Below are 26,147 nucleotides of genomic sequence, written 5' to 3' on the forward strand. Positions count from 1 at the left end.
ATGTCAACAAGGATTTTGCTGGCACGACATACATCGTACTCAGCTAACGACATACTCAGCCATGAGTTCGACGGTTCAAAGCGGAACAATATCGCCTCTAGTGATTGCGGTGTTGCCTTAGAAACGTGCCGTAGAAAGTTATACTGCGGTGTATATCGGTAATTATGAGCATGTAAATTACAGAAGTCGCAGTTAAACGAGTAGCGAAGTACGTTTCTGCTACATTTCTTCTGCGCTTGGCGCACACGCAGAGCCATCTTGCGGCAAACACAGAAAACCCCCTCCTCGCAATGTACGGCGCTGCCCCGACAGGTGGCGCTCCACTCGCCCGCTTCTCCTCTTCGTCTCGTCAAGAGCACGCCGAGCGAATGAGTGGGCGGTGCGAACGGGGTGCGATAACGCTATCGCGTTCCACTCTTGAAGGCGAAGCTTAAGCGTCCTCCAATTTTTCTTGATACGTTGGCGATACAGTGGGCGCATGTTTGCGTGAGTTGGGGTGGATGCGTGTAGCTTACTTTGCCAGGTAGCTACTATGTTCGATAAGCTACTATGCCAGGAAGCGGCGCTAGTCCCTTTGTCGCTGTGTAACGGGTGGTATACTCACTCTTTGCCGACGTTCCGGGGCTGAAGTAATTTTTTTGGAGATCAGCGATCCAACATTGGCGGACGAGTGAATTTTTTCTTTTTTTTTCTTTTTTGCGTGTGCTTGAGGAAAGCCGTGTATCGCGAAAGCCCGGCAACGCAGGCAGTTCTTATGTAGCAGTGGTCTGTGAAATTGGCCACTCAGATTCATTCCATTCCATAAAGACGCCGGTCACTATTTTTGCAGCCAATCATTGCACGCGTCTTCCCTCTACCGTTCCTCATTTTGCAGCATGAATGGAGCATATTGCGTTAGCTAACACCCAGTTGCATTTCCGGCAACTGATCGGACAGTAGCAGGGCTGGGCAGAATCGGTAATGGTTTCGTAATGGTTTCGGTTTCGCTGAGGCAACGTGCGGCGCGCGCGGCCGAAAGCGCCATCTCGTTCCTCTAGAACGAACTGCTTCGAGAAAAGTGTCTATAGAGTCAACACCGCAGTTGCACGCGCTTTTTGGTTTTAATTGTATGCTTACCAGCTGCTTACATAAACACACATTGCCTGGCAATTCTCGTAGCCGGCTGTCTTCCTTCTTAGATTAAGAAGCGGCTTGCGGTCTGCACCATATCACGCGAGTGTCGCCAGAGCTTATTCTGGCATAACGTGCTAACGTGAAAATATATTTAACTAATAATTCCATGGTCAACTTGGTTTAGCATATAATTTAGTTTTGTTTAGGCTGCCAACCTTAGGTACTTTTTTTAAGCTAAAGAGAAGCGAAAAATATTGCCGACACAGTATACTGCAGTTTTGTGCTGATAACTTTGACCGATGTTGTGGGGCGTATATACCCATGCATATAATTTTATGCCTTTAGCTCCTCATGCATTGAGCCGCATTCTTCTATTTTTTTTTCAGTATCATCATCACCTAATCGCTGCTCCACACATCCTCTTATTCCCTGGAAAAGTCCTTTCTTCTCTAAAGGCTGTAGTAATCGCACCGCTGGCACGAGTTGTTGGGGTCTCGGTGCTGGCGCCCGTTATTGCGAATGGGTCGCAAGCCCCAAGGGTAGCGTTGGCCTGGCGGCCTGGGGCACTGGAAGCATCCGAAGGTCCCGGCAAAGCATGAGAAGACTGGTAACAGAACAACTTGTTTATTCTAACATAGCAAAAGAGCGGCCGGTCAGGTCGACCGAAGTGGAGAGACGGGAGAGCACGTAACTCAACAGTACAAATCGGAGCCTCTCTCCTGGCGTCCGGGGGCAGCTGCTCTTATACTCTCGGCGTCGCGGTCCAAAAGGGAAGGTCACGGGATGAAGGTCACGGGACGGCGGAGCATGAGCCCACGACGGCGCGCACGGTCGAGCCGAGAGACCTGCTGAACCGAGTGCAGTGACGCATCGCCAACCCGCCCACACGACGGCGCGAACGGTTGAGCCGAGAGACCTCCAGGCTCCTCATTCGGGGAACTCCGCTCCCCGGCTGCCGCGCTTTGACAAGCGAGGGCACACACACACACACACGCACACACGAAGACACGTGGCACTGAAACACGCCTGGACACGCTTGGCGGGTAGGCGTTGCGGCGGCGTCGAACGGGCCAAAATGTCCGCCGCTTTGAACAAAGCCCCGGCGTCCGTTGCATCCGCGCCGGCATTACCGCGCGTTGTAGGCGAAACGCAACAGACCGCCCCGCCGGGGGAAGGAGATCCCGATGGTCAGGGGACTGCATCCGCTGTCCGGAGGGATGTCGCTCGATGATGCTCATAACCGAAGTCGGGCGTCCTTTGGCGTTTCTTGAGCGCAGCGCACAGAGAAGGCCTCGTTCTCACGTTCAGGTGCACACAGGACACTGCAAAGTGACTTCGGGAGAGTTGACTTTTTTTGTTCTCATTTCCGGCAAGCGTTAGAACTACGCCGAAAGTCAACCGCTCAGTCAGCAAGCACGGCACAACCCTCTCTAAGCCCTGCCAGGCTCTTTCCCCTTTTATACTGCTGCCTAGTTCCTTACAGTAGTTTAGCAGCACTCAGAACGCGTCCACAAATCGGAAAATTGCACTAGAAAGCACATCATCACTTTGAAACACTACACAAAAGCAATAGGTTAAAAATCCTGCCTCAGGAAGAAAAACATCAGTAACAAGCAATTTTGAGGCTGATTCCCACGTTAGGGGCTTCGACTTAAGCCATCGGCGTTACCGTTGAGACTCCCCTTTTTGTAACGCACCTCAAAGGAATATTGTTGCAAAGCGAGGCTCCAGCGCAGGAGGCGGCCATTTTTGGGAGAGATGGTCTGCAGCCATTGGAGAGGGCAGTGATCCGTCTCAATGATAAACCTCGAGCCAGCTAGGTAACATGACAATTTCTGAACGGCCCACACGATACACGCACACTCTTTCTCGGTGGCGCTATACGCCTGCTCACGACTCGTCAGCTTACGACTAGCATACAGGACGGGGTGTTCTACTTCTCCATTTTCCCGTTGGCACAGTACAACGCCCATGCCTCGCTCACTAGCATCACACTGAACAACGAACCCTTTTGTGTAGTCGGGCGATCGTAGCACAGGCTGGCTTGTTAGGGCGCTCTTTAGGGCGCTAAAAGCTCTTTCCTTTGTCTCATCCCAGACGACTGTTTGCGGCTCTGTCTTTCTTAGAGCATCCGTCAAGGGAGCCGCGATATCAGAGTACCTGGGGATGTACCTCTGATAGTAGCCGGCGACACCTAAGAACGACCGAATATCGGTCTTCGTGCGCGGTTGCGGGAAGTCTCGCACAGCGGCCACCTTTATTTCAGAGGGGCGGCGACGACCCCGACCAATCACGTGTCCGAGGTAGACAACCTCGGCCTGTGCTAACTGGCACTTGGGAGCCTTGACTGTCAAGCCCGCATCGCGCAGGCGGGTTAGCACTGCCCGCAAGTGCGCCATATGCTCAGGCCAGGATGCGGAGAATATCGCTACGTCGTCTAGATACGGTAAAGCGAATTCTTGCTGTCCCCGCAACACTTTATCCATGAGGCTTGAAAAGCAGTATGGCGCGTTCTTCAAACCAAAACTCAAAACTTTAGGACGGAATGTCCCCATTGGTGAAATGAACGCCGCATACCTACTAGCCTCTTCTGTAAGTGGAACCTGCCAATAACCCCTGACAAGATCTAGGGTGGAAATAAACTGAGCGCTACTCACTCTCTCAAGGCGCTCCTCGATGTTAGGGATCGGATAAATTTGATCCTTAGTGATGGAATTAAGCCTGCGGTAGTCGACGCAAGGACGAGGTTCCTTGCCCGGTACCTCAACTAAAATCAAAGGGGAGGTATAATCACTCTCACCTGCTTCAATAACACCGAGCTGTAGCATTTTCTTTACCTCAGCCTCCATAATATCGCTCTGGCGGGGTGACACCCGGTACGCCTTGGATCGTACTGGCTCTGGGGAGGTAAGTTCTATGTCATGAGTAAGGACAGAAGTCCTACCAGGCCTCTCAGAGAACAGACCTTGAAACTCTTGTAAGAGCTGGTGTAGTTCGGTTTTCTGCTCAGGCGACAGCGATGCTTTACTTATTAAGTCACTAATGACTTGATCGGTGTCTTTCCTGTTTGTCACTGAGCCTAGTCCCGGAAGCTCGACCGGAAGCTCTTCGGGCACGTTTACCATCATGCACACCACTGCTTCCCGTTGCTTATAGGGTTTGAGCAGATTACAGTGGTAAACTTGCTGTGCTTTCCGCTTTCCTGGCAGACTCACCACGTAGTTAACGTCCGACAGTTTTTGAACAATCCGTGCTGGGCCCTCCCACTGCACGTCGAGTTTGTTCTTTAGCGATGTGCGCAATATCATGACCTCATCGCCCACCTCAAAACGACGGGCCCTGGCTGTCCGATCATAATAAACCTTGGCCCTCTGCTGGACCTCTGCCATTGCTTCACCTGACAACTCCTGTGCCCTTCTTAAGCGTTCGAGGAGCTTAAGCACGTACTCTACCACGACTGGGTCGTCGCCCCTGCCTTCCCATGATTCTCGAAGCATGCGAAGCGGAGATCGCAGCGAGCGACCGTACACCAGCTCAGCTGGCGAGAACCCCGTAGCCGCATGCGGCGCGGTCCTTAATGCAAACATCACTCCAGGCAGACACAGCTCCCAGTCAGTTTGATGTTCAAAACACAATGCTCTCAACACGCGCTTCATGACGGAGTGGAGCTTCTCAACGGAATTCGACTGGGGGTGGTGCACTGAGCTGTGTAACAGCCTTACCCCGCACCTTTCGAGAAAGGCTGTCGTCAAAGCGCTAGTAAACACTGTACCCTGATCTGACTGGATTTCTGCAGGAAAACCAACTCGCGCAAATATGGACAGTAGTGCATTGACTATCTCAACTGAGCTGAGTTCTTTAAGCGGCACTGCTTCAGGGAACTTTGTCGCTGGGCAGATCACAGTCAAAATGTGTCGGTACCCTGTGGCTGTTACCGGCAGAGGTCCCACTGTATCAATAACGAGCCGTCTAAAAGGCTCCGTAATGATAGGCACCAACTTCAACGGCGCCCTCGATTTGTCCCCTGGCTTGCCCACCCGCTGACAGGTGTCGCATGTCTTCACAAAGTGGTCTGCGTCCCGAAAACACCCTGGCCAATAGTACTCTTGCAAGAGACGGTCCTTAGTTTTCTTAACTCCTAGGTGTCCGGACCACGAACCCCCATGCGACAAGCGCAACAGATCCTGACGATAGCATTGAGGCACGATCAGCTGATCGAACTCCACTCCCCTGCGGTCTAGATACTTCCGGTACAGGACCCCACCTCTTTCCACAAAGCGAGCATTTTTCTTGGCGATACCTTCCTTGATAATGCAGCGTATGTTTTCTAGGCTGCCATCCTTCTTTTGCTCGGCTATCAAAGCCGACCGGCTGACTTTTAGCAACCTGTTAAGTCCGTCTGACGTAGGCGCGATGAGCAAATCTGGAGACAGCTCTTCTAACCTTCCCGTGTCGGGATTTTCCTCTCCAGTATCTGGTGCCTTTAACGCTACAGGCTCAATTTTATTCAGTTCGGGCGTGCTCTGAATACCAGCTTGCTGCGCCTCTGACCCTTTCTCACCGTTTAACAACGTCGGCCCCGCAACTACCGCCTTTGCAGCGAGCTCCCGAACCTTCGATCTGGTTAAGGCCTGAACGCTAGCCTCACCAAACAAAAGCCCCTTCTCGCGCAGGAGGTGATCGGACCTGTTCGAAAATAGGTACGGGTACTGGGGGGGCAGCATAGATGACACTGCGGCCTCCGTCTCAAGTGCTCCGAAAGGTCCTTCAATAAGCACTTTTGCTACCGGCAGACACACGCTATGAGCTTCCACTGCTTGCTTGATCCATGCGCACTCGCCCGTGAACATATCGGGTTCTACGTAAGAGGGGTGAACTACATCCATTGTAGCTGCGGAATCGCGAAGCACTCGGCACTCTTTCCCGTTCACGAGGAGGTCTCGCATGTAAGGCTCGAGAAGCTTCATGTTCTCGTCAGTGCTGCATATAGACAAAAACACGACTTGTGTTTTTGTTTCTGGACACTGCGCCGAAAAGTGACCCGGCTTCTGGCACGTATAACAAACGCGCGCTTGCCTCGTCTCGAACCGCTTTCTGCGTTCGGCTTCGGTTGCCGCCGTCTCCTTACGTTCGGTCGGACTGCTTTCACTCGCATCCGAACTACGTGTATCCCCCTTTGCTCTCATGGGTGTGAACTTCGGCCTCTCAAACTTGGAGCCAAATTCACCCTTTTGACCATCCTTAGCTCCGCGAGCCCGACGCGTCACAAACTCCTCGGCTAACTCAGCGGCTCTAGCCACCGTACTAACGTCTGGCCTATCCAAGACCCAGTACCGCACGTTCTCAGGTAACCGACTATAAAACTGTTCTAGCCCGAAACACTGCAGAACTTTCTCGTGGTCACCAAACGCTTTCTCTTCTTTGAGCCACTCCTGCATGTTTGACATAAGCCTGTACGCAAACTCTGTATGTGACTCACTTCTGCCTTTCTCATTTTCCCGAAACTTCCGACGGAACGCCTCCGCTGACAGCCGGTACTTTTTTAGCAGACTCGATTTCACTTTGTCGAAATCCTCTGCCTCCTCTCTCTCCAAGCGAGCGACTACGTCGGCCGCCTCGCCGGGTAGCAAAGTGAGCAAGCGCTGTGGCCACGTTTCCCGAGAGAACCCCTGCTTCTCGCACGTTCGCTCAAAGTTAACCAGGAACAAACCAATGTCCTCTCCAAGCTTAAACGGCCGCATCAGGTCAGTCATTTTGAACAATACTCGTTCTCCTGCACTGTGTGCCTGACTTCCATTACGAGCGCGTTCCATCTCTACCTCGAGACGCTTCATTTCCAAAGCGTGTTCGCGCTCTTCTTTTTCTTTCTGTTCTTTTCGTTCACGCTCATCTTTCTCTTTCTGTTCTTTAAGTTCACGCTCATCTTTCTCTTTCTGTTCTTTAAGTTCACGCTCCTGTCTTTTTGCCGTCTCCCTCTCCTCAATGGTCTCAAGGCATTCCGACAGCTCGTCATCCTCAGCTTCTAACTCAAGAATAGCCCTTAGCAGTTCTGGTTTTCTGAGTTTGTCTGAGACATCCAGACCCAACTCTCTTGCAAGCTCCAGCAATTTCGGTTTGCGCAACGACTTCAAATCCATGGCTGCTCTGAATGCTGCTTTCTCTACTGCCTACTATTGTCTTGCCGCAAACTAACCCGGTAGCAACGACAACCACAATTACCAGCTCTGTTTCTAACACTAACAAAAGCCTGGCAAAACTCAGAAGAAGAAAGTCCCGCACTCACCAAACCTCGCAGCCAAGACTTCAGCGCAGTCGTTCCGCTGCAGGCAACCAGTCATCACACAGGGCTCGTTGCGCTGCTCCCGGATGGTCGTTGAGCTGCTCAGCATACAGTCAACCGCATCTCTTCGCTGCTGGCCTCCGTTGTCGCGATCTCACCGCTGGCAACCAGATGTTGGAATCGCACCGCTGGCACGAGTTGTTGGGGTCTCGGTGCTGGCGCCCGTTATTGCGAATGGGTCGCAAGCCCCAAGGGTAGCGTTGGCCTGGCGGCCTGGGGCACTGGAAGCATCAGAAGGTCCCGGCAAAGCATGAGAAGACTGGTAACAGAACAACTTGTTTATTCTAACATAGCAAAAGAGCGGCCGGTCAGGTCGACCGAAGTGGAGAGACGGGAGAGCACGTAACTCAACAGTACAAATCGGAGCCTCTCTCCTGGCGTCCGGGGGCAGCTGCTCTTATACTCTCGGCGTCGCGGTCCAAAAGGGAAGGTCACGGGATGAAGGTCACGGGATGAAGGTCACGGGACGGCGGAGCATGAGCCCACGACGGCGCGCACGGTCGAGCCGAGAGACCTGCTGAACCGAGTGCAGTGACGCATCGCCAACCCGCCCACACGACGGCGCGAACGGTTGAGCCGAGAGACCTCCAGGCTCCTCATTCGGGGAACTCCGCTCCCCGGCTGCCGCGCTTTGACAAGCGAGGGCACACACACACACACACACGCACACACGAAGACACGTGGCACTGAAACACGCCTGGACACGCTTGGCGGGTAGGCGTTGCGGCGGCGTCGAACGGGCCAAAATGTCCGCCGCTTTGAACAAAGCCCCGGCGTCCGTTGCATCCGCGCCGGCATTACCGCGCGTTGTAGGCGAAACGCAACAAGGCATTATGCGAGTGTGAAAACAGTGGGAGTTCGTCCGACAGCATGCCTGTGCCGTGCATACTCGAGGAATAAAGTGGCAGCTAACTCCTTGTGATGTGATGTGAACTTGTGGGCATAGGATATGGAGTCGGCCGATGAAAGACGGGTGTAATTGGAGATAATTCGGAGGAAGTGGCTTCCTGAAGTGTTTATGGAAGAAGAAAAAGAAAAAGAAGCTGATGAAGAAGATGGTGATGATGCCGGATTGTATATGTTCTCATCCCCAAGAACCCCACTATCACGTCTGTATGTTACCAAGGCCATCATAATGATTGGATATATCATATAGGACGCATATACCGCACTATTGTGGTCGAGTGTATGCCGTCGGGACTTGTACACGGTGTTTGGTGGAACACGGCAACTTTTGCTGAAAGATGTTGGCGCTGTCTAAGCGTAAACAATCACGCTTAGGTATATAGTGTATTGGCTCAGCGCAATACGACCTACGAGCAACAAAATATGTAAAATCATATGATACAGACGACCCCAGTAAATGACAAGAAGAGAGCTTCCCAGCGCTTTATTATATTTAATCCCTTTATTCAATTGTGTATAGCGCTATCCGGGTGAAACATTGTAGTACAAACGACAGTTGCACTGGATGAAGGTCGTTAAACAGAAAAAAAAAATCACTGCACTACAACACAACTTTATCGAGGAATTTCAGAAAATGTTCGTTCTCATGTACAGTTTGTTCGAATCAAGTTCGCCTAAGGAGTTTTCCGCTGTACATGTGGTCGGCTTGAGGCAGCGTCAGAGCTGACTGACCATTGCATGCAAGCACGCTGGCTGTCAGAATGAACATTGATAAGCTTTTGCCTCACCAATTCACAAGTTAACGACGTGTTTCTCTTTCCTGTGGCTCCATCTGAACGTGTCGTACTTGCACGCACAGCGCGGATATGCTCTTACGGCCGTGAGTGGGCCTCGACTTAGGGAGAAGCAACATCATGCCTCCCTAACGAGAAGGCGCATTAGAGCCGAACAGGAGCGTCACTGTGCGGTGCTGGACACCCAAAAATGAACAGCACGTGCGGGCTGCGTTTCCTTTATCTTTCTTTGTCCCATCCTGTCGCATATATACTTGACGCGGGGAGGCGCACATATATCCCATGGGTGATTGTGCTGAGGCCGTGTTTCTGGGAATGATTCCAAAGCGCACTGAGGCGAACATCTGTGGACCGGTGCTAATGGGACCTCCTGCAGAGGAACAGTGAAGAAATGTGGCAAAAACTCAGGGACGACCCAAGAGGGAACCGCCCGGAACTACGGCGTGCGTGGTTCTATACGATTGCCGCGACCAAGAGGGAACGGCATTGAACTTTGCGCTTTTCTCGTTAGGTTGATATATTGGTTTCCATCTGAGCAGAGATCCTGTCTGAGCCAATTATAGAAGTACTGAATTCATTTATTCAACCTAACCAGGGTCAGTTACTGAAGGTGGCAAGCATAAAGTGACAATATGCTTATTGCTTCTGTTACGTCGATAAGATGTTTTATATATCATAGGAAACCGGCTTGGTCGGTAAGCAACGTACGTGGCGTATAACCGTATAGCTCTCACTTCGCCGAATTTGGTGGTCATCACGAGCGAGTGGAAAGACATATGACGACACGATTTAGAATGCAGAAAGTCAAACATCTGGAGATACGAGCTGCAAATATTCAACGACGTTTAGCAGTACTAACTGCTTCAATTGAATGCTAGCGGTGGAGTAATTAAAGGCTGGGCGATAACGAAACTTATACAGAAGCTATTAGCTAACTGATAATTGACAGAATTGCATCATTGGCATTCTATGTTGTAAGGTGTATCGTCACCTGTTATCGTATACTCTCTCTCGCTTTTCCAATGTATTTCCCCACATTTGCACTCCATCTTACCATCTTTGAACGGAACAGTGCAAAAGACGGGATCAGGGAAGTGGCAAACGCGCACGCAGAGCGCTAACTTCCCGCTGAGCTTTTTTTTATGCAAGGTGGCCCATTTTAATGCTAGAGCATTATATGCCCAATTACGCGAAAATCCGGCGTTGTAGTCGGCGGCGTGACCGAACTATTGCACCAAAAATGGCCGATGGCAGAGTAGAATGGCTCGCCCATTGTGTGCCCCTAATCCTTCCGTGAATCTTCCATTCATTCTGCGTCGTTGGGAGCGCTATCGGAAGCGGACAACGGAGGAAACGTCTTCCTGGTTCTGCATTCTGCTTATCTGACGCGACTAACAGTTTTCACTGCGTTGCAGGGAGTTGCTGAGGCAGAGTACAGAAAGCCAGAGGCCTGCTAATTCGAGCGCCCTGCCTGTCGGTCCTTTTATTGCGACAGCAATTATATGGACATTCCAGGCGCATTTCTGCCGTCGTCGCCGGCAGCGTCGCTGTGATGTTCCGTATAGCGTCCAAGTGGGCTCACATTGTTCCCGCACGCCGTATGCTGTATATATGTGCGAGTGCTTCCCTTCCCTTCCGAGGGAAGGGAAGCGTAGCAGGGGGCGACAGAAAGTTAGGTGGGCAGATGAGATTAGGAAGTTTGGAGGGTCAACATGGCCACAATTAGTACATGACCGGGGTAGTTGGAGAAGTATGGGAGAGGCCTTTGCCCTGCAGTGGGCGTAATCAGGCTGATGATGATGATGATGATGTGCGAGTGAAAGCGCGCGACGGTGAGCCTACGATGGCGGCTCAATATTGCGCGCGCAAGGGGGGAAAGCGGGGAGGAAGCGGGACATCTTCCGTCGCACGCAAGGCACCGGGGGGAGGGGAGGGAGGGGGGCGTTCTACTCTGGCGGCGGCTGCACATGGCACAGCCGCGCGGGCCCTATCACGAAAGCGATCTGCGATGGGGACAAAGTTTAGGCGTCTATAGGCGCACCGATGACTGATAGCTTCGTGTGCGTTATGTTCTCGCCGCTTAGCGTTGAAGCGAGAGGCAGCGCGAAGGTCAGTTCGCTCGCTTCTGCTGCCGCGCTTCCCCGCATCAGCGTTTTGACACCGAGTTTCTGCGGTCATTGAGTAGAATGTGTTCATGTTTGCTTGTGTGCGCGTGACATCATGCTTGTTACTTTAGTTAAAAAGTGAATGCTTACTAGTTTATGAGGCTGATAAAAGTACTATCCTTACAGCGTATAGCTGTCTACTAATTTGCTATCGCAATCGATGCTTTGTCTTCCTGGCGAAACTGTGGATTTTTTACCGTCAGAACCTTTGTCCTCCCCGCGACCTCTCCTCATCTCTAAATCCTATTCTGCTCCTAACTATATACTGTTTTATAGCAATTGGCTAAGTGCGCCTATTCAGTTATTTTAGGTTTGGCCTCGTCTCTAATAGCTTGCTTGACGCCAACATTTGTTTCATTTTTCTTCACAATTTCTTTTTTGCAAAGCATGTAGATGGTTCAGGTATCTTATCATTACGTTTTGTTAAAGGGACTCAAATACGTACAAGCGTTCTTCGTCTTGCACAGGTGACAAAGAAAAAAGGAAGAGAAAGGAGGTAGATACTCGGCGCTCTGCGTCTTCCGGGAGGAGAAGAATAAGAAGGCGTCGGCCGCCGATTTATGAAGACGTAACAGGCAGGAGCGCCGGCGCAACAAGCCGCTCTATCGCCCGCCGAAGCCAAGCGGAACCCCCGGCGGGCTCGCGACGAGCGACGCGGGCATCTGCAGCCCACTCGCGGCTTTCATGCGCACCGCGGCCGGATTTCACGGCTCAAGACCAGGTGTGCGCGGATCCTGCGGGATCCTCCTCTTCGGCTTGTCTGTTGCCGCCTCGCTCCGCGGCGCATGTAGTATAGTAGTATATACTTTCCCGCGCACGCGCGTAACCGCACACGCGAGCGGCGTTGCTATGAGAAAGGACCCCGCGAAACCGCACACCCCAGCCTTGCCTTAGACGGGGGTTCTGTCTGTCTTTGTGCACTGCCACGAGGGACCGGTGCGGCCCGTACGTGTTGGCCACTGTGTGCCAGCCTTTAGCACGCATCCTCGCGTTGCCCAGATCTACTCGAAAGAACAACGGTTTCTCTTGAACGATATTATGGAACTGTGTGACAACATTATCAGCTTTACGGCATTGGGGATGATAGGTTCGTTTGAGGAGCCGAAATGCGCTTTTAGTGGGCAATGGACATAAAATTTTGAATTATTTTCAGTAGCTTGTATCGTGGTTTAGAAATACTATTATCAGCTACCGGAACTTCCAGCTCCGTTCAGTTATCCGCTGTATACAGTAGATAGATATAATGCTTATTTAACGGATCAGGAATGAGAGTGTTCAGATGTTTCATAGGGGCCGTGCGGAGTTAGTAATCTCTCGTAAGAGGAGCCTAGTACAAATTAGTGCCAAATAGATGGCAGTATGCCTCGAAGTTTTTAGTCAGGATGCAAGATTAGTGGGTTATAACTCGAGATAAGCGGGCTTGACGTTACTCTCAAACTGGGCTATTTAGGTCATTACATTATTTTACTATTTTATTGAAGCTGTTTGCATTCAGATTCACTGCGACGTTCTTTTTAAATAAACAAATTATTTTAATACCTTTAGAAGTATTAACTTATACTTCTTAATCTTATGTGCAGGCTGCTGGTTTCACTGTCTAGTGGTTGTGCTATGCAGCGAAGACATATTGAAAAACCAAGTAGCGCTGAATGGAAACGGACGGACATAAGAACGGCAGCACACAATGCCGTCTGCTGCCGTGTAGTTAAGTCAACGTTTAGTTTAGTTGACTAGTTGGGGCGGTAGTTTTGCTGTTAAACATATATGACGGTTTTATGATTTCAAAGTTTTTGTTTTCTCTTTTATCTTGACAGTACAAACTTTACTGCGCCGCCACTGGCTAGGGGTGGAATTTAGGAGAGCATATTCACTCATAAATTGCATACACAACTAGATGAGGCTCGTGCAGCGGTAAAGCTTAGTCTCCTCTGGACTGTGTTAAAGGGGCTGGGTTTTAGACTATTTTCAGCGAACATTCTATAGACTATCAGACGAGGACCGTGGTAACCGGGGAATCATGTGTCGCAGGTTCACAAGATAAGGATAAAGCATTGCTAGGTTTAGATGGATTTATCTGGGGTATCCGTATCCGTATCCGGGGTATCTTACGCTCCTCCGCTTCTAAAATTTTCTGAAATCGGCTGGCCTCAGTGACAGACTGCTTTAGTGCTTCCTCTCCCACTCCCTCTATTGTATTTATTTTTGTACCCTTAGACCTCTTCCTCTTTGTAGGGTAGCAAACCGGACGAGCATCTGGTTGACCTCCGATTTAGAGCCTAAATGTCCAACGGGACCGAATGTCCAACCAGACGGAATGCCCAATGGGTCACGTGGCAACGAGACGAATTGTCCAACAAGCCTAAACGTTCAACGAGTCGGAATGTGCACACTGTTGGACATTCCGTCTCGTTGGACATTCAGGTCGCAAGTGTTGACCTCCTTACCTTTCCTATGTCTTTCTCTCTCAATGATTCTGCCGAGTGTGCCTTGAGCGTGAGGTCAGCTTTGCCGCTTGACTGGGGAGGCCTCCTTCCGCTTCTCTTCTTTTATTCCCCTCATCCCTCTCCTTTGCAGTGTTGTTGAGGTGTCCTCACAACGAGAGACAATTGCGGCGTTGCACTTTTCTCTTGTTTCTTTCCCATAAAAGTCACTTACAGATTGGCCTATCGGCCTTTTACCGATGCAGTAGTCCTGAGAGCCTTGCCTCACCGCCCATAGACCAGCAAGCCGCACGAGCTTTTCTAGAGCACCTGAAAGCAGCACACCATGCATAGTGCCCGGCTCTACAGGATTGCCGTGGCACGTTTGCAGTGCAAGCCCTTGATTTTCTCTCTCTCTCTCTCTCACTTCTATATTCCCGCCCCACGTATAGGCTAGAAAACTGGACGTCTACCGAACCTCCCTGCTTTTCATGTTCCCTCTCTCCCACATTAATGTGTTAAATTTGTATTTTAAGGCAGCCGCCGCAGATTTCTAGCTTTGTTTAACTGTATAGATGGAAGCGTGCAACTTAACTTTCTCTGCCCAGTTAGCAATAATGAACCTTATTGCGTTGAGCACACACACACACAAAAGAAAAAGAAGGCATGTTTATTGCCCTTACATGCGTTTCAATCACTGCGATGTTTTTCACTGCTTGTGTCTTCTTTGCTGCGTTGCAGAAGAATGGGCATGAATTTTCAGTGAACGTACTCGGTATGTTGCGTTAAAGGAAGCAGAGATGCTACAGTCATGCACATACGCATTTTTAAAAAGATTTTTTCTTATTCGGGGTGTTCGCCGCAAGGCATATGTAGTAAGAAAAATAAACAAGGCACATCAAATTTTTAACTCGGTCCACAATTTCGCATTCGCCGGATTTGTTCGCACACCGTAGCATTTTGTTGAGTTGAGGAGTTGAGCGAGTGAGCGAGCGAGTGAGTGAGTGAGTGAGTGAGTGAGTGAGTGAGTGAGTGAGTGAGTGAGTGAGTGAGTGAGTGAGTGAGTGAGTGAGTGAAAAAGACAAAGCAGGAGGGTGGGCGAGACTGTGACACAACAAAGCATTTTTTTTAGCTTTTTACAGTACGCGCACGCACCCACAAACTTGTCCAAGGGTAGCGAAATGCCGGATCATATCGATGTTATGCTAGCGATTAGCTGCTGTAGCAAGTTGTATAATTATCTTGAATATATATATAGAGCACACGAACTTTCGCTTTCCTCTACGTGGTGCCAATTTCGGACAACATGCCAAAGGGGCTCGTTTTGAAAATATGACAGGCAAGACGACCACTGCAGTGTGTGAAAGTGTTTGAAATAACTCCTGCCTTTCCACATGGCGGCGAAATTGTGGTTGGCGTTATACGTGAAATGACTGTAAAGAACAAGGACGAAATGATACGAAGTATATAAGGGAATCATTAGCTCATTGAATTTTGTTCCCCCACAATAGGAGTGACTTAAAGTTCACTCATCATATGTTCACGTAGCTCGTACAACGTGACCCCTTCAACCCTCAATTCGCTGCGCTTCTGCCAGTTTGTCTGTCCTGTCATGTGCTTTTAATCTTTTTTTCATCTAAAAAGTAGCGCTTGCGTTGCAAAGTACATGCGTTTAGTCTTTTTTTTTTCCTTGTATAAACAATTCCGTTTGCTGACTCGCTCGTACATGCTGAGCCACTCTTCCATGCCAACGTTGTTCGCCCCGGAAAAGATCCCCGGATCGCGGGGATGTGCGAGGGCGACAAACTGGGTAGCGGTCGCAGGCGTAGCTGGCGGCGACGTGTCATCACCTCGAGGCAGGGCGGTAGATTCGATGTGGCGTCCGCTGCGAAGTCCCGTCGTCAGAAGAAGTACCCAGCGCCTCTACCGCGAGAGATACCGGGATCGATACCCCGCACCTCCACGAAATAAATGTTACGTGAAAGCACAGTAGGGAAACTGTTTACAGGGTGTATTTACAAGGGCAGCAAGCAAACATGTTGTTGTTGTTGTTGTAGCCTGCCACACGTGTGGCTCCTACCCACGATGGGGGATTGGCCAGGACCTTCCTGATTTTATTTAACAGGTAATTCTAAGCTATTCAATGCTAATTCCGTAGATATAAGGAAATTTATGCTGTATATTAATTTGGAATAATGCACCCATTTCTTGGACAACATGGAAACCAGCGAACATCCATCAAAACATGTCGTCGTCATCAGATCAGCAGTGGGCGCTTATGGGCACGTCCCACTAAATCTAAGGGTCAACATCATCATCTTCTAGTAGCACGTAGTAACATGTTTGCACAAGAAGCGGTGCCAATTATTCCTTGTCACGTGAGTAACGTATAGATGTATCACAAATTCACATCTTACAGAACATCAGAGATGTAAAAACAGATACGTTTTAAAATAACATTTCGATAAGTCCTCAAAGCATGAGAGCTTCTCATAGAGTAACACAGCTTAATACATCGCAAATACTACAGATACACAATATGTCACAAGAGAGAGAAGTGCAAGCAGTGATTTACATCTGAGGTAAACATTCTACAGAGATCTGCCTGGTTGTGAAACAACTGATCTTCATCAGGAAGAATGCACGGGCTCTTCTTATCCTTCTATTTAACCACAATACGAGTGACCTCTAAAAAACACCATAAGAGCAGCAAGCGCACGTTCCTGGTGAGATATAGCTGTTGGCCATGGTACTGCAGCAGCTCCTTTAGACGCATTGGTATTCGATCAAACCTCGTCTGTTTGGGCACCAGTCGCTTTCTTGTTGACATTCTAAAGGGAGACGTTCTACGCTCTCATCTGCGTTGCTTCGAGTCTTCCTAAGAGGTGTCAGCGCGTCGCAGAACGATCGGCGTGTCTTTCTGACGTCAGCGCATCGCACTCTTGCATGCACGAACGGGTGCAGCGAGGCTGGGACAGGCGGCCAGAGCGTGCCAACCGAGCCGCTCGCCGTTTTGCGCCATGTGGGTGATCAGAAGCACTGGACCGCAAGGCACACAGCCGCCCTCCTCGGTGTCCCGGCAGACGGTTTCTTTGAAGTCTCGAGACGAGAGCCTCTATCGGCTTGTCAATCAGCCAGTCCGCAACGTACACCGCAAAGCGCCCATTATTGGCCGGCAGAAGACGTTTCCAGGTCCGACCGCGCCGAGCAGCATGGCGCGATCTCATCCGTGTGCAGGTGCGGTGCGACAACGAACCGCTCCTATGCGGCTGCACGTGCGCCTAGGGGCGGTAGTGGGGGGCGCCACCGCCCCTGAGGTGTAAAGGCGCTTAGTGCGCACGCCTACTTGCGTACGTTCTCCGTACGTGCTCCATGCGAATCAGGGGTGTCGACGGCAAACGTTCTCAGTAGGTCGCGTTGCTTCCGCGCTTCGGCGGCATCTGTCAAGCTGCGAGCGAGACCAAATCCGTTTACCCTTCACACGAGCGCTTACGTGCATCGTTTCCGACCGAGTAACGCTGTCATGCCGCGAAAGAGACCGAGAGCCGAATGCAAGAGGCTTTTTTGAATATCGAGAACTGCGTGTCACTGCGCAGCTCCCCTTCGCTAGTATCTTGTTCACAACAGCCTAGATAGCTCATTCTGGCCACTGAACCGCGCAGTGTAACCGTTTCGAGCATTAGTCTGGTTTTGGAGCACGCGAAGGTTCAATTGCAATCGTTTTTGTGCGTATATCGAAATCACGCGAACAAAAGGTCGTGTTGTTTCTCCTGAGTTCCTTTACGGCAACTGGATCATCCACATTGGCATGACCCTTTCACTTATCACTGCATACCTTCCGACTTTCTGAGAGTCCTGGAAACTCGCAGAACTCAGTCATAACAGCATGACATCCGTGTTACCAGAAAGGCATGCAAAGAACGCTTGGTGTATAGCCGTCTCTCTCCAGCATTACAACAACAGCTCTGAACTACAGATTTCTATCTCTTTATTGAAAGACAACTTCGTCATGCTGCTTCTTTGAGAAGGTCGCGTTAGTGCTTCGAATGCTGACTAGCCTGAACGTATGCAGTGAGAACAAGGAAGAGAGAGGCGAGAGAGATTCGTTTGCAAGACTGAAGAACGCGCTCGTCAAGTCAGGTCGTTCGTGGTTTGCGAGGACGCACCAGGGAACATCTTTAAGAGCGCGTCTTCTCGCACCGAGTCAGATGGGAAAGGGCTGTAAGGCAGTTAGGGCCTGAGGGTGAAATGGAGCGGTGGGAGAGGGGGTCGAGTTTGTAGCGCAGATTCTTCCGTATTCGAAAACGGCTGTCGAGAACCAGCGGGGTATCCTGCATGCTGAGCCTGCCGCAAGCTGTACGGCTGTGGTGCGTCACTGTCTCGTCTCTTTGGGTCTTCGCCGGAATCGGACAGTTCTCGCATTGTTCGTCCAAGTCACCGCAGCGCCTCCGCCCTGTAGAGAAAAAGAAATAGAGGCAATGAAATAAGAAAAATGTAAGAAAGGAACTCGGGCACCGGAACAGCGACGGGAACGAAGGTGACCCAGTCGGAAGAAACAAGCTCGCACTCCCCACTTTTTCGTTTCCTTTCTATTTTGTTCATATATTTCGTGAGAGTTTCCCCAACTTGTGCTCGCTTTTTTTTCCTTCTTTTCCCCTTCTTTTTGGTTTGGGGGTTTCTTGTTTGGGAACTTTCACTTCCAGAAATCGTTTCTCGTCCCTCTTCATGGCCGCTGCTTCAAGGGACCGAGCTCGACGGTGACGGACGGGCGGACGCGGTTTTTGGGGATGAAAGGAAGCTGGGAGGGAGGGGTATAGGTGAGACGCAGGGAGAGAGAGACGGCGCAGAAAAAAGAAGGCGGAAAAGAGCGCGGAGCGCGTGCGGAAGTAGCTAAAAAGAAGTGCAGCGCGCTCATCCCGACAAAAGGGTCGCGTATGCAGGGCGGCTTGTCCGGCGATGAGAAGAACGCGCCATGGCGGAGCGGGAACGGTCCCGCTTCGTCAAGGCACAATGAGACCACACGAGCGGTTCGCGGAAGTCGGTCGGTTTTTCAAGATCGCACGCAGTCGTCGTTTCTTCTTTAGTCTTGTACTATGCGCGAGCTTCTCGGACCTGTGAATGTTGTGTCGAGAACGAGGAGGAGGGGAAGGGTGCAGCGTGAAAGCACGCACCCACACCCTTGTTGTCGCTAGCTTGTATTCATTTCAATGGGAAGAAGCCAATTACGGCACGTAGCAATGCGGTACTGCAAGACTGTGCTTTGCCACTAGGTCTCTGGGGCAGGCTGCGCACGTGCTGTGAGGAAAGTGTGTTGAGCTATGCCGGCGAACGACGCTGCGTCCGTGCACATGACTGTAGCTTGAATTGGTTTCCTTTCTTCCTTTTTTCATTTTTGTCCCTCTTAACTCCACACTGGTGAAAGTGTTCGTGGCGAAGCATTGTGGTAAAATATTTCCAAACAGCAACGTACCTTAATTGCTTTTTAACTAGTAGGTGACCTGTATTTACGTTGCACATCGTTAACGCTCAAGCACTCATGCTTTCGCCAGCTACTCACGCAGACAATCGGAGTTTTTTGTCTCAATTTTACGCGTGCAAAAATGTCTACAGTAGCTCTTCGCCGTCTTTCCAACTTTGCTACATTCACACTCCCCCGTACCACGGAAACAATAAGCTCGTGTGAGTATTTTTTCTTTCCGCATTGGTTTGCCAGGCCGTGCAATATACATGAGATGAATTCATATAAAATCACGCGTGCTCGTTTCATGCACATGCCGCAAGAATGCCTTATTATATGTGTTGTCCATCAGCCGTTGCTCATATAGTTGTCAGATTGGCTAGTTCTTAACCCTCTTGAGAGAGCTTATAGCCTTGCTAGCCAATGTTCTTATGCTGTCTTAAGGCGTGAGGTGTCATACTATTCTTCAATTCTTGGCACTTTAACGCATGCGATAACTCTGGCTTGAAGCCACCCTTGTTGCATTCTCTTTTGGGCGCTGACGAAGGTGTCCATCTAATCATGCTACTTTCATTTTAAACTCTCCCACGTATTCGTAGTTGCGCTTCAAGAAAGTTTAACACGAACATCGACCAACTAGCCCGAATTTCTGTGTTGCCGAAATTGTTACTAGTTCAATTCAAACATAGCCTGTTTTATATGCCTCGGTTATCTCACCTGTAGTATAATAGGTGCGCAACGATTACTAACTAAACGGATAGACGTGACACAATGGCCGTCGTGGCGTCGACGGCAGTGCGCTAACACTGATAACGGACGCTATAATAGCGGCACAATTCTATATCAATTGATTTTAGCCTACGCAGCACGCGCGCTTAGTTCGGCAGCATGTGCAAGCGCAGTTTCCGGTGGGTTCTCTACTATCGGTAACAATGTCGCTTTGAGGCTTGAGCCCTGTTTACACTATAGCACACTCGCTTACCGACCACTAAGAAAATGCTATCGGGACATCGGCACGCTTTCTCCCCATCGCCGATGTTGTCACTTAATTTTTTTAATCGCTGTTTCGTCGCTGCGCAGGTTCGGGTCCATACGCTGTACTCGCTCATGCAGAATGCTCGAATACTGCACAACTACCGTTCATCGAACGTCATCTATACCAAAGAAAGAAGTATAGTGCAGGAACTGGCTTGCGCTAGTTGGTTAGGTTTGGTTGAGATGGAATTGGTTATGTTAGGTTAGGCCAGGTCTGCTGGGGTTGGGTTATAGGTTACGTTATGGAGAAAGGCAGGAATATGGAAAGAGATTGTGCCTTCTCCCGATGCGAGGAGGCTTCTACAATACTGTTGATTCATTTGTCGGTGGCACGTATAGGGGCCGCGTGCCAATATTTGTCGCGATTCCTCGCTCTTGCCACACTTTTCTTCGTTCTTTGCGCATCCCACTCGTTGCTTGCCGGGCGCCCTAAAGCGCGAGCAGGTGTAAGCAGTTAGCACGAAACGCCCGCGCGTGTCCGCCGGGGTATACCGCCGTTGTGTCAGCGGGTGCTCGTTCTCGGCACGCAAGCCAAACAAGACCGCGAGCGGCGATCCAGCCTCGTCGGGTAGCAAGTGCTTGCACGTGCATGCGCCCAAAGGCCAAGCATTGTAAACGAAGCGCGTGCGGCCCTCTTTGCAGATTTGTCGACACCAGAAACAATCTACTGTACGCACACATAGAAACACAGAATGTCCGACGGCCTCACCGCTGGGCGAAACGCTCGAGTCTGTCGTCGGCCTGCCAGAACGGGAACTGCCCGGCGTTCTCGAACGCAAGGAGGCCGAATCGAAGCAAGTTCAGCTGCGTGGCACATGTTCGTCGCCTTCGTTTGAGCGGCGCAATATTGTTTGGCCTCTGCTGCGCTATTTGCGGACGCTCGCTGTATCTCGGTTTCCGCGATCTTTCTGGCTTCTCGATCCAGAAGGGCGTCCTTGTGGACGTGTGCATCATGAACAAATTATTCTCCACTCTCTTTCACGGTAACCTGAACGAAGCGCACTACTGGCGTGCTCCTGATCGGCTATAGCTTCAACAAAACTGCGTATTATTATGAAGGAGGCTGTCGATGAATTTTTGCCACTCATAAATGAAAGCTTCCGTGGGATAGCGGAGGAGGAGGAGGAGGAGGTGTTGCTTGGCACAGGTGGACCTAGCATCGCAAAAGATTCCCTCAATTGCTCAGCCTGAAAGCCACCCATCAAACGCGATGTTTTCTGAAACACTTCGCAGTCCAGCTATAGCAGCAAGAAGTGAAAAAAATAAACACGTTGACATGGAAGACAACACGTTGTGCGTTTTCCGCACCACGATGACCCACACGGCTCTCCACTCGCTTACCAACCCTGTATCACGGAGGAACTTTAGGAGGAGCCGAAGCAAGTCTTTCCGAAATATCCAATGCCCTCGCGGGAACGAAATCTCACTTGCATTTGAGTGTGGTGCCGTCTTGCGCTTAGGTTAATATATTAATATCTTACGTTCTACTTCAAATTCAGGACAATGTGTAACACGAAGTGTGCTGAGTGCCACAAGGACGCGAGATTCCGCCCGCCTCCGAATTATCTGGAGTATAGCGCTCTTCCTTCCGAGTCTCGCCGAGGCGACACAACTGCGCAAGATCGTATACATTGGGATGCAAGGACGCGGAGAGGCTGCAATGCCTTGTTGCTTAGAAGACCAAGATCTGTCCTGAGACCTTTACCATGTAGCGATTCCACTCGATCATACTGGGACTTTGATGGTGATATTAACGGCCACCGGAAATGCGATTCACCGTCATGCTGCAGTGTCGTGGTATAGCTGCTAATACCGTTGGCTGTACCGCCGGCATGTAATTTCAACCTTGGACCTCGATGATTATTTGCAGTCGTATGTTTGTAACCGTCCGCAAGCATTTATTGAGCGGTTTCGAAGCTTCAAGCAAGGTAAATTGGATAGAACTTAAGAAAAAAAAAAAGAAAAAAAAAGGAAAAATAGGACTGCTACCATTACAGATTTATTGGGTTTGGTGTCCTAAAGCAACAGTTTAGGACGCCACTCATTTGTTTATTTCCTATTTTCTTTCCTATTCCTTTCTTTTTTATTTTCTTCTCCTCTTCTCTTTTCATTCCCTCCTCCCGACAGAGTATAGGCAGGCGTTGTGCCCATCTCGGTGGCAGTTGTCAGCTTGCTCCCTCCCTGTTTCCTTTGTGTGTTTGTATGTTTCCATATCTAATAATAGTAATAATAATAATAATAATAATAATAATATTAATAAAGCAACACTGCGGCTATGAGAGGCGCTGCAACGCAGGGATCCAGATTTGTTTTGACCCCGAAGTGTTCTTTAACGTGCTCCTGAATCTTAAGTTCTGTAACCGTCGGAATGCTGCCGCCACGACATGTAGTCAAACCCGTGATATCGTGCTATGTTTCTTCATCATAATCATAATCATCATCATCATCATCATCATCATCATCATCATCATCATCCTGGTTACGCCCACTGCAGGGCAAAGGCCTCTCCCATACTTCTCCAACAACCCCGGTCATGTACTAATTGTGGCCATGTCGTCCCTGCAAACTTCTTAATCTCATCCGCCCACCTAACTTTCTGCTGCCCCCTGCTACGCTTCCCTTCCCTTGGAATCCAGTCCGTAACCCTTAATGACCATCGGTTATCTTCCCTCCTCATAACATGTCCTGCCCATGCCCATTTCTTTTTCTTGATTTCAACTAAGATGTCATTTACTCGCGTTTGTTCCCTCACCCAATCTATTTTCTTATCCGTTAACGTTACACCCGCCATTATTCTTTCCATAGCTCTTTGCGTCGTCCTCAATTTAAGTAGAACCCTTTTCGTAAGCCTCCAGGTTTCTGCCCCGTAGGTGAGTACTGGTAAGACACAGCTATTATACACTTTTCTCTTGAGGGATAATGGCAACCTGCTGTTCATGATCTGAGAATGCCTGCCAAACGCTCCCCAGCCCATTCTTATTCTTCTGATTATTTCAGTCTCATGTCCTGGCGCTCTTTGGCCTTAGATGCCCTTGCGCCATTAAACATCAATCATCATCATCATCATCTCATGATCCGGATCCGCCGTCACTACCTGCCCTAAGTAGATGTATGGGATCCCTTACCACTTCCAGTGCCTCGCTACGTATTGTAAATTGCTGTTCTCTTCCGAGACTGTTAAACATTACTTTAGTTTTCTGCAGATTAATTTTTAGACCCACTCTTCTGTTTTGCCTCTCCAGGTCAGTGAGCATGCATTGCAATTGGTCCCCTGAGTTACTAAGCAAGGCAATATCATCAGCGAATCGCAAGTTACTAAGGTATTCTCCATTAACTTTTATCCCCAATTTTTCCTAATCCAGGTCTCTGAATACCTCCTGTAAACACGCTGTGAATAACATTGGAGAGATCGTATCTCCCTGCCTGACGCCTTTATTGGGATTTTGTTGCTTTCTTTATGGAGGACTACGGTGGCTGTGGAGCCGCTATAGATATCTTTGAGTATTTTTACATACGGCTCGTCTACACCCTGATTCCGTAATGCCTCCATGACCGCTGAGGTTTCGACTGAATCAAACGCTTTCTCGTAATCAATGAAAGCTATATGCAAGGGTTGGTTATATTCCGCGCATTTCTCTGTCACCTGATTGATAGCGTGAATATGGTCTATTGTTGAGTAGCCTTTACGGAATCCTGCCTGGTCCTTTGCTTGACAGAAGTCTAAGGTGTTCCTGATTCTATTTCCGATTACCTTAGTAAATAGTTTGTAGGCAACTGACAGTAAGCTGATCAGTCTATAATTTTTCAAGTCTTTGGCGTCCCCTTTCTTATGGATTAGGATTATGTTAGCGTTCTTCCAAGATTCCAGTACGCTCGAGGTCATGAGGCATTGCGTATACAGGGTGGCCAGTTTCTCTAGAACAATCTGCCCACCATCCTTCAACAAATCTGCTGTTACCTGATCCTCCCCAGCTGCCTTCCCCTTTGCATAGCTCCCAAGGCTTTCTTTACTTCTTCCGGCGTTACCTGTGGGATTTCGAATTCCTCTAGGCTATTCTCTCTTCCATTATCGTCGTGGGTGCCACTGGTACTGTATAAATCTCTATGTTGAGCATGCTATGTTTAGCGTGCTATGTTTAGCACAACCCATCCATTTAGCCACGACGGTGGGTTGTAACATTAGAATGCTCACCAGGAGTCAACCATTCACTGAGAGTAGTCGTTGTTGATGGATAGGAAATTCCGCGAAAAAACTTAGTTCAGGCTAGCAATCTATTGATTCAATATTGTTTAGTTCCGCGCTGTAACCACGAAGCTGTTATACCTCATTGTGTTGTGACATCACGGATTAGCTTATGCTGTCGTATATTTTGGCCTTTTTGGCACCGAAAAGGTGTTCGCACCTTAAAAGATCGACTCTTCGTTTCCTTTAGAATGAACCGTTTAGTCCATTACTCGTATATTGTTTTTTGGACCTTCTATGGCTCGCTAAGCTTCCTGTCATTGTATTAGTTGCCCATTTTCTACTGCAAAATCGCAATGTAGTAATATAAATAAATTTAATATTTCTTGTTATTGTCCCTTGAAACGAACGCTGTGACGCGAATAGGATGCACAGGTGCGCATAGTCAAACCAGTGAATTTCAGTGTGCCGCATTTTGTCCCCATGATGAATGCGCTATTGACAGTGACAGAGTATAGCACCACATGATGACATAATGCGGCCTTTCCTTTATTTTTATTTTTTTACTTATTAGACGAAAATTTCCTTGGTTTGTCAAAATTTGTTGCGTTTCAATGATGCAGTCGAGTTCTGGTGACTGTTGAGAGGATAACTTTGACTTGGTCCTAAATCTTCATGATATTCTCAAGAGAGAGAGAGAGAGAGAGGAAAGGGGAAAGGCAGGGAGGTTAAACAGAGAAAGAGGTGCGGTTTGTTACCCTACGCTGGGAATAGAGGGGAGGGTGAGGTAAAGTGGTAACAAAGTAGAGATAAGGAAAGAAAGGAGCTGTGCTGTGCCATGACAGTATTCGGTGACAGTGACCGATTGTGATGATATTCTCAAGAATCGCATAATATTCAATAGGGTAAAAAAAATGAACCTTCATGTTCACAACTAAGCTCACAAGCAAAATCAGATATCGCCATTTATGGAAATTGCAAATGGTATAGCGTCTAAAACAAAATTCGACACGTAAGCTAAATAGAGAAATACAATTAAGAATTCATATACAGGGTGTCCCAGTTAACTTGGACCAAGATTTTAAGAATACCCAAGAGCTCTAGAGAAATCGTATTGACTGCATAGTAGCTGTAGTCGTATGTACTTATTTAGTATTTTTTTCATAGCGAAGTATTTCTTAATTAAATACTTTTAATTAGGGAACTTTTTAATTATTGCTTTAATCGCAAACATATCACCTACAAAGTTGTAGGGCACCTTAAATAACCTCCGTATGAAGCATTTGTTTAGTGCTCAGCTTTGCCTCGTTGGTTTTTCCGAGAAAAAACAAAAGTGCAGGAAACATCCAAACTACGAAATAGATACGCGCTCGCGCGCCGCTGCTCAAGCGCTCCCAAGCGAATAGCCACGGATACACAGCTTTACTAGCGGCGGCAGCTCGATACAGGGCTTTACGCTATGTGATGGTCGCGGCATCAATAGAACACGCCACTGACGCATTGATAAGCTTAGCGGAGCCTTGTACGACGCGGCGATAAGAGAATGCAGTTGTATATCTTTCAATGGTTTCTTGTAGGCGCTTGAGTAGCGGCGTGCGAGTGCGCATCTATTTCGTATTTCGCGTATTTCGCGGGCTTCTGTTCTTTCTTGGAAAAAACAACCAGGACCACTTCAACACGAAATAAATGCTTGATTCGCAGGTTATTTAAGGTGCCCTGCAGCATTGTGATTA

General features: G+C 49.2%; 1 protein-coding gene across 1 annotated transcript in view; it reads right to left on the bottom strand.

Annotated features, from left to right (window-relative positions):
- Window positions 1-14,393: 14,393 nt before the first annotated feature.
- LOC126541662 (zinc finger protein ZIC 5-like) overlaps window positions 14,394-26,147 on the bottom strand; it is a 149,281-nt gene continuing 137,527 nt past the window's right edge. The window contains exon 2 of the mRNA XM_055076823.1: window positions 14,394-18,191. Coding sequence (XP_054932798.1) covers window positions 17,917-18,191 — 275 coding nt within the window. The 3' untranslated portion in view covers window positions 14,394-17,916. The remainder of the gene's footprint in view (window positions 18,192-26,147) is intronic.

This window comes from Dermacentor andersoni, chromosome 2 (assembly GCF_023375885.2).
Source record: "Dermacentor andersoni chromosome 2, qqDerAnde1_hic_scaffold, whole genome shotgun sequence".
NCBI lineage: Eukaryota > Metazoa > Arthropoda > Arachnida > Ixodida > Ixodidae > Dermacentor > Dermacentor andersoni.